This window comes from Pygoscelis adeliae, unplaced genomic scaffold (assembly GCF_000699105.1).
Source record: "Pygoscelis adeliae isolate BGI_AS28 unplaced genomic scaffold, ASM69910v1 Scaffold452, whole genome shotgun sequence".
NCBI classification, from domain to species: domain Eukaryota; kingdom Metazoa; phylum Chordata; class Aves; order Sphenisciformes; family Spheniscidae; genus Pygoscelis; species Pygoscelis adeliae.
This window is the reverse complement of record NW_008824291.1, coordinates 207266-215987: the sequence shown is the minus strand read 5'-3', so window position 1 is coordinate 215987 and position 8722 is coordinate 207266. Positions and strand designations below refer to the sequence as shown.

At 48.1% G+C, this 8722-nt stretch overlaps 1 protein-coding gene across 1 annotated transcript in view; it reads left to right on the top strand.

Annotated features, from left to right (window-relative positions):
- The window catches only part of SCRIB (scribbled planar cell polarity protein), a 96661-nt gene that overhangs the window by 8864 nt on the left and 79075 nt on the right, over positions 1-8722 (top strand). The window contains exons 9-16 of the mRNA XM_009318786.1: positions 700-818; positions 1472-1671; positions 2509-2675; positions 3274-3398; positions 4609-4734; positions 5301-5528; positions 6001-6318; positions 8492-8554. Of these exons, the coding sequence (XP_009317061.1) occupies positions 700-818; positions 1472-1671; positions 2509-2675; positions 3274-3398; positions 4609-4734; positions 5301-5528; positions 6001-6318; positions 8492-8554 (1346 nt within the window). The remainder of the gene's footprint in view (positions 1-699; positions 819-1471; positions 1672-2508; positions 2676-3273; positions 3399-4608; positions 4735-5300; positions 5529-6000; positions 6319-8491; positions 8555-8722) is intronic.

Here is an 8722-nt window from a genome sequence, read left to right as displayed (position 1 = left end):
GCCGCCCGATGCCCAGCCAGTCCCCGAGCAGCGGCCAGCTTTCCCCAGTTTATGTACTGAGCATGACATCACATGGTATGGAATGTTTCTTTGGCCAGTTTGGCTGTGCCCCCTCCCAGCTTCTTGTGCACCTGCAGCCTTCTCAGTTGGTAGAGCATGGAAAACTAGAAAGTCCTTGGCCAGTGTAAGCATTACCTAGCAACAACTAAAACATCGGTGCCTTATCAATTTTGTTCCCATCCTAAATCCAAAACACAGCACTGTACCAGCTACTAGGAAGGAAATTAACTCTATCCCTGCCGAAACCAGGACAACTAGATATAAGGAAGAGAGTTTTTACGCTGAGGGTGGTGAAACACTGGACCAGGCTGCGCAGAGAGGTGGTGGATGCCCCATCCCTGGAAACATTCAAGGTCAGGTTGGACAGGGCAACCTGATCTAGTTGAAGATGTCCCTGCCCACGGCAGGGAGTTGGACTAGATGACCTTTAGAGATCCCTTCTGACCCAAACTATTCTATGATTCTATGATCTGCATCATGCATGGGTGAAATCTGTGAACAAGCCTGGTGGGGAAGAAAAGTAGTGCCTGTATTGTTAGGTTCAATAATCCCTGATGGGCGGCATTTCGGCCAGATGAACATAGAACAGCGTCATTATCTCTGTGGCATAGTTCACACCTAGCTTGTTGCCCTGGCCAGGTCAGCTGAAGCAGCTCTCCATCCTCAAGGTGGACCAGAATCGGCTGACAGAGGTGACAGAGTCAATTGGGGACTGCGAAAATCTGTCAGAACTCATCTTGACAGAGAACATGCTGACAGTAAGTACACCAGCAGCCACCCTGCCTCTCCTGCACTGTTCAGTTTAGCCACATGCCAGCGATCTTTTCCCATCCTTTGGCCTCTGAGCCGGATTCCTGAACATGCTCCATCTGCTCTCCCTTCAGCTGCTTTGATGCACAGAGTTTCACCTAGCTCACAGGCTCTTGAGAAGATCCTGGTGGAAGCTGCTTTTTCTCACTGTTTTTTTTTTCTCTGAAAAATTCTCAAGGATAGGTAGGATGCTGGCTTTAGGATAGCCAGTCCTGAAGCCCTTCCAATCTGATGAGAGCAGCACTACATCAAAAGCTGCATTTGGCGAGGGGCCATGGAGTAGTGTAATTTAAAATGGCCCTGCTCCAAACTGCTCATGATTTGATTGTTAAAACTCCAGTATCAGGAATGGACAGATGAACAGGAGAAAGATCTTGACCAGTGGCGTTCTGAGTGTGCTGTGCTGAGGTGAAGAGTTGGCATGTAACAGTCTGTGAACCTGAGGGAAAATCTGTCCCAAAGTTACAGTGAGAACTTTATAAAAAATGTGTCTGTTAGGACAGAAGGCAGCTTTTTTCCCCCAGATAAGAGGGCTTTATGCCTTTATACCTTTATTCTACTGCTCTTATCTTTTCCAACTACTGAATCATCTCCTTCCTAGGCCTTACCAAAGTCCCTCGGCAAGCTGGCCAAGCTGACGAACCTGAATGTGGATCGGAACCGGCTAACATCCCTTCCAGCTGAGATTGGAGGCTGTGCCAATCTGAATGTGCTGTCCTTGCGAGACAATCGCCTGGCCCTCCTGCCACCAGAGCTTGCCAACACCACTGAGCTTCATGTCCTGGATGTGGCCGGAAACAGGTCAGCAGCAGGAAGGGTAAACAGGCCTGCAGGCATGTTCCGAAGGAGGCTGCTGTGAAGGAGCAGTATGGTCTGGGCCATGGTGTGTTTTTGGAGACACTGGATCTGTGCTGATCCCAGGATCCGTGGTTTGGAGAAGCCCAGACTGGCTGCTTAGGGCTCGGGAAAGAGGGTCTGTGTGTGTCTCAAGCTTTGCCTGTTAAGCCCTTCTCCGTGTTACTTGAGTACAGGGTAGAACTAATGCAGAAGTGTGGGGGCATTTTGCCATGTGTGAAATAAAGATCAGGGGAAATCCTTGGTCCACTGTCTTCCTTCCTGCAGATTTTGTAGTTGTGTGTCATCAGTCCTCAGGTGATTGGTGCCAAAGCCTTGTTTATGATGTGCACAGCCCCACAGTGTGCAAATATCTGTGATCTGTTCTGAAAGAGACTGCAGATTTTAGCTGTAGTTCTGTTAGCTGAGGCTGGTATTTTTTGTAGCAGTTGGAAGCTGACCAGAGCTTCAGTTTGGAACACTGTCTGTATACTGGTCCGTGAAAGCGTAATTTTTCTGTCTTCAAACCCCTCTTCAAAGTTCACCATTTTCACATTGTTGATGGGAGTTGTCCTCTGCTAAAAACTGAGGAGGGTGGGTTACTGGAGTCCAGTCTGTGGTTGTGGCAGAGCCATATGCAGCACGAGCCAGCTGCTTCAGTGTGTATAAGAGTGAGGGATGCTGCAGTGGCTTGACTCTGTCCTTCCCCAGAGGTGGGAGCTGGAGGTGAGGCAGTCTGCAGCCGAGTTGAAGTTCCTTCATTACCAACTAAGTTTAACCAGCAGCTCTTCTTTTCTTTTGCAGACTGCAGAACTTGCCATTTGCTTTGACAAATCTTAACCTGAAAGCCCTGTGGCTGGCAGAAAATCAGTCCCAGCCCATGCTGAAATTCCAAACAGAGGATGATGAGAAGACAGGAGAAAAAGTTCTCACTTGTTACCTGCTTCCCCAGCAGCCCTCTCCTAGCCTAGGTAAGAGACTGCATTATGAACGCTGTCTGCAGCGCTGTGTACTTTGGAGAGTGCTGTAGGGAAGAGGCCTTGAACCTTCCTCTCTGCTTGGTTGGACTGTTCTTCGTTACTGTGATACCTGTAGCAGACCTAGGCTCCTGAATGGCTGGTGGCAACTTTCCAAGGCAGAGATTGTTAAAACTAAGAAATTGCTTCTCTGCTAGGTGGTAAAGAAGCTGCAGCCTAGTCTTCAAGTCTTCTGCTTTGATCTATTGACCAAGTAGTTCATTGTCTGTAAGGTTTGCTTCCTGTCATGATGATATTCTTGTGTCAATACTTCTGATTCGTGCCTTAATCCTACCTTTTTCCTTAGTTCTTGGGTAAGGAGTGCTAGAGCTGAACCATTCAGGTCCTTTTGTAGAGGCTGCTGTAGATCTGGTGGGGGATGTACAAGAGGTGACAAGATCTGGAGGCTACATCCTTTGTCCTCAAGGCCTCTGTGGTTTGATGCCATGGACAGATACAACGGAAGTGCCCTAATGCGTTGAGAACTGTCTTTCATCCAAGCCTACAACCCTGCTCATTCAGTAGCTCCCACTGTGTTTATCTTTCTCCCCAGAGAATCTTTTGCAGAACAGTGTGGATGAGAGCTGGACGGACACCAATTTAAACAGAGTCAGTGTGATTCAGTTCCTGGATGAACCCAAAGTAGATGATGAAGAGGAGTCTGGAGCTGAGAGACGGGTAAGAAGAAGAGTTTCTGAAGGCTTGTTAGCTCCCTATGGAAACATAGGCACAAGCTAAACTTTTTTCTTAAGATGGGGAGCCATTATGGTGTTCACGTTTCACCCTGTAATACTGCTGCAGACATGTACCATGTTTTTGCAGTCCGAAGGGCATTTGGTGCCCTGAGGAGAGACAAGCAGGTATAAAAGAGAATTCCCTGAGAGCCTTTGTGCAGATTTACATTTTGACGGCTGTCCCATGGGAGTTGAGCTGTGACTGCTGACCTGCCCATGCAGCATTTGGGTAGTCCAGAGGTCGTAATAGTAAGAGCACTGTCAGGACTGGATTTTAGTTGACCCCTCATGGGGAAGAGCTGCACAGCCAAACTTCAGCCAGGCAATCTCACCCCTCCAAGCATGGAGCCAGATGCAAGCCCATGCTGTGGAGTATCCTGTTACTAAAGTAGCTAAACGCTGTAGACAGACAGCCTCAAAAACTATGGAAGATCATTCTGCTTTAATTGCAGATGCAAAGGGCAGGTTAAAAGTTTCAGTTTTCAGCAAGTACTCTGGTTTAAATCTCCTGCAGGATTTTTTTTCCCTTTTTATCTTGTGGAGAGAGATTCTCTTGAGATCTGAATCCTTCTAATAAATTGTATTTGCATCTGTCCTTGCAGCATGTATATACTGCTGGTGTTTGGAGGTTTTGTTGGGTTTTTTTGATTGTTTTTAACATTGTTACTAATTTTAGAATACTGTGTTTCTTGACTCTTAGCTGGGACGGAACTAGCTAAGCATCACAAATTCTGGTAGCATATGGGCTTGTCAGACATGTTACAAAACACCAGAGGCATTAAGAAGATATTTCACCTGTGTGTTTCTTTAGGGGTTTCTGTGTTGACAGTTTCACATTTATTAACCCTGAAGCACAATTTAAAACTTCCTGTCTATATAATTCCTCCCAATCCCTCTATCAGGTGGAGAGCAGGATAATGTCTGAGGGAGAGCTCTGAAAAGTGTTATCTGCCTCCATTTCTTTCCTCTTCACAGCTGCAGGCTATCGTAGTGGAGAGGCCCAGATCAGATCCTGCAATATGACATTTAGGTCATGTCCAGCTGGGGCTCTAGCACTCTGATAAAACATGTTACTTGAAGTGGTTCAGTCTTGAGGCATGGCACATGCTGCTCTGACTGTTGAATCTCCTGCTCTGAGTGTTTTTCTTTGGTAGGGCTTACAGCGCAGAGCAACCCCTCATCCCAGTGAACTGAAGGTTATGAAGAAAGTGATTGAAGTTCGGCGCAATGAGGTATATGCTGCAAAGCCTGACACGGACCTGAATTCTCCTAACTCAGAAGTGAGTGCTGTTCACTAAGAAATGGATAATCATAGAGAACATGGAGCAGACTTGGGGAATTGGGAGGCAGTTTGTGTAAGCTGGGCAGAAAGAACTTACTTTTGGGAAAGACTGGAAGGGACTGAGCGTGGATTGCCTGGATTCCAAAGATTGGAATCTGCCTTGTGGTGTCAGCTGGGGCCACTCAGAGCAAGAGATGCAACCAGGAGACAGAGAATGGGGTAAGGGGAATTGTGTACATTGGTACCACTTTTGTTATAACATAGGGAGAGGAAAAGAAGGCTCTGATATTTACTGATATTCCCAGTAAAGAGTGATGGGAACGGAGTGCTTGGAGGAGGCATCTTGCTGCCCAGGTGTGATACTAAGAATGAATGCCTACACAGAGGTGGAACAGGGGTGGACCTAGCTGAGATGCAGCAGGCTTGGCAGGGAAAGCAGTGGGCAGCCTGAAGAAAAAGCTGTTTCTGTTGGTACTGGGTCATACCCCACCTCGCACCAGTCACACTACATTGCTCCATCTGCTGCTTTGGTTTCCATCTTGACTTTTACAATCATCTTCTCAGGAGAAGAGGCTGAGCGCCATGTCAAATCGCAGTGAGGACTCCCACCTTTCCAACAGCACTGGCTCTGCTGACTTTAGGGGAGAGGAGGAGGAGGGAGAGAGGAGCTGGCCAAACGGGAAAGTGCCTGAGACGCAGGAGCTGGAGGAGGCGGCAAAGCCCAGAGCTGAAGAGGAGCGTAAGGAAGCTGTTGACCAAGAGGAGGAAGATGTGGAAGTGGAATACAATGAGGTGGGAGCCTAGGAACTGCAGCAGGGTCATGATAAAAAGTGGAAGGACTTGAAGGTTTCAGAGAAAATGGTAAATGGATGTACAGAGTGTGATTTGGGCATCACTGGAGGCAAATACAGGCCATGGAAGCCAAGTGAAAGTAGAGATTCAGGCAGCCTGTGGGATCTGGGTCTACGGGAAACTAGGAAGGACAGTGTGGGTGCCAGACAGGGACTATGGGAAAATCAGGGTTACAGGTTTGAGTGCTCTCAATCTCTGGAGCTGACAGAAGATGGTTCTGGGTGAAGCAGTTGATATGGAAAAAGGCAAGTATGGTGAAATTTTAACATGTATTCCTGCATCTTCTTTAGCACAAAAGCAGCAACACTGGCTTTGCCTGTGTTGGTAGTGGGGGGACAGCAGGTTTCTGCACTGCCTCCAGATATGGCTGTTATCTGAGGTTCACAACCTTTCTGGGGCTTTGCCATTGTAGCCCACTGTACACTTTGCTGAGGACACACTAATACGGAGCGAGGATGAAGATGAAGATGAAGAGCGACCATTCCCAGTGGAAAAACAGAGGCTTATCCGCAAGGACACACCCCATTATAAGAAACACTTTAAGATAACTAAACTGCCCAAGCCAGAGGCAGTGGTGGCACTCCTGCAGGGGCTGAACAGTGATGGAGTCCCCAAAGAGGAAGAGGAGTTAGGAGGCTGCAATAACAACACAGAGCCTGAGGATCAGGAGGAAGCATGGGATGAGGATGACAGAAAGAATAGAGCGTTATCTGCTCAGCCATCAGTGAAGGTAAGGTCTTGTGGGGAGGGGGGAAGGTCAGAGGGGTGCCAGACTTCCCTTCTGCTACTTTGAACTACCAACCAGGCTGATGTGGTACCAATGAAAATGTTGGGAAGAGGCTCCAGCACTTCAGGAGAGACATGCTGAGGGTGGGAGAGCTGAAGTTCATTCTGGGGCTCATATGATTGTCCAAGAGCTGTGCCATGTTGCTTATGTCTGACTCCTTGCGCTGTATCCAGATTCTTGCACCCTCCCCATTATGTGTGATGTTGTGTTCTGTGCTGCAAGAACAGTTCTTTTGTCCCATCACTGACAGGTTCTTCCTTTCAATCGCCTCCTCACTTTCTCGTTGTTGCACCTCATTTGCAACAGGATAAGCTTTATCCCTGGATGGATCTAATCTCAGGCTTGTGTTCAGGCTGCTTACACTTGTCTGTCTGCCACAGTGCTTCCTGGAGAGGAGTGGGTAGTGAGAGCAGACAGGAGCATGCCCTTCCCGTTGGTTCCACCCTGTGCTTGCCCCAGCACAGGTGCAGTCTGATGAAGTGTGCATTGGGATTTAGCGGAACTTGTGCTCTGGAGTTTTGCCATTACCATGGGCCATGGGGCCACGATGGGCCTTTCTGGTTATGCTGGGGGCTTATGAGATAGGAGGTCCTTGGCTATACTCAGCTGAATCACCATGTTTGGTTAGGGGGACACAGAGATTCTTGCTTGAGGAAGATCCTCACAGTGGAATAGAAATATGCTGATGAGGGACGCTGCATGAGGTTAGACCAGTTCTAACTGAAGTTGGTGTGATGATTTTGTGAGGTGTATTTGACAGGCAGGTATTAGGATGTGGCTGAATTTCCATCGTAGTCTGACACCAGCAAATCTCATGCGTGAGATGTGGGTCTCTGAACTGGTGGAAGATGCTGGAGTAAAATCTGTTCTTGCTGTTACCGCACACACTCCAGACTGTTGGGATCATTTCCACCCCACACTGGAGTTCAGATTGCTCAGGGATGGGTTCTTGCACTCAAGTTTGCTTTGGAGCCTTTCTCTCAGTGGATGCTTGCCTTGCTGTATCTGAGCTGATACAGCTTGTCCCTTTCTCCCTAGGGATGAGGCATGTAATTTCCTTACTGTTTGTGAAGTTCTTCAGAATGAAAAGGAGTTGCTGCTGCTTGTAAGAATGTGTGAAGCCATCCTGAGTCCCCTTCATCCAAGACCTGCCATACTTGGGAAAAGCCCTCACCCAAAAAGCATATTTTAGTCAGGGACTCAAAGCTGAGGATGCACTGACCCATTGGCAAAAGCTGTAAAGTCTACATAGGCATTGAGACCACAGGTTTGGTGTATCTATCAGAAAGTTACCTTTGTTATCAGCTAAGCCTTCTGCCTGGAAATCAGTGTTTTCCTTTTTGTGGGGCTGGGTTGGCTGCCTGCTCCATGAAGGCAGATTTATTAGCTTGCCTCCTGAGCTGTCTTCCAGAAGTGGGAATGTGGGGAGCAGTGTCGCTGTGCAGTGGAGTTTCAGGTAAGAGGTGCCGCATACATGCATTGAAGAAGGAAGTAGAACAGGGTGTGCAGGAGTCCTTAAACCAGAGGGTTTTTTGCAAAGACAGTTGGTTTTCAAGAGAAATTCTAAGGTTTCCTGCATGTGGGAGCAGGATCCCTGGGTGCCTGGCAGGATGCACTGTTCCACTGGAGACTCTTCCTTGTGCAGGAGGGACCAATGCAGTTTGATTTGGGATCGCTTCATTCCTCTGTAGCAGCTGGGTGGCACCAGAGGTCCCTTTGTGCTTTTCTCCTGTGTTGTTTAATCCTTCCTTCTTCACTGAATGACTTGGTACAGAGGGAGTAAAATCAGCTAATAGTGTTCAGCTTGTGAGCTTGCTGGTCACGGCCTCAGAGTGCCAACACAGACAAAATACGGCCTTAAAGATGCAGCTTCCAGTTAGCTGGGTCAAAGAGCGCTGACACTCTGCATGTTGTGAGCCCCAGGAGCAGCCCTGTCGCTGGTACTCGCTGGTAGGTGGTAATCAGGAGTAGTGTGAGTGGGGTCTGCTCTGGTGCTGTGTGGCCAGACCTATCAGAGTGGTGTGCATTTGTGTGTTGGGTGGTGGTGGTAGTGGTGGTGGGTTTGGTTTATGCTCCACTAATCCGCATGCCTCTTTGCTGGTTCCTGTCCTAACAGGGGGTGTCGTTTGATCAAGCCAATAATCTGCTGATTGAACCTGCTCGCATTGAGGAGGAAGAGGTCTGTACCACTCCTACTGTTCTCTCTCTGCCAAAAATCATTCAGTCTGCTTGATTTGCTTCCCAGGCTCATCCATTGTTGTAGGGGAAACTCTGAGCTCTCTGGGTCAAGTGGCTTCTGGACCTGACTGATCACAAACACACAATGATTGTTTCCTCCCCTGCTTTC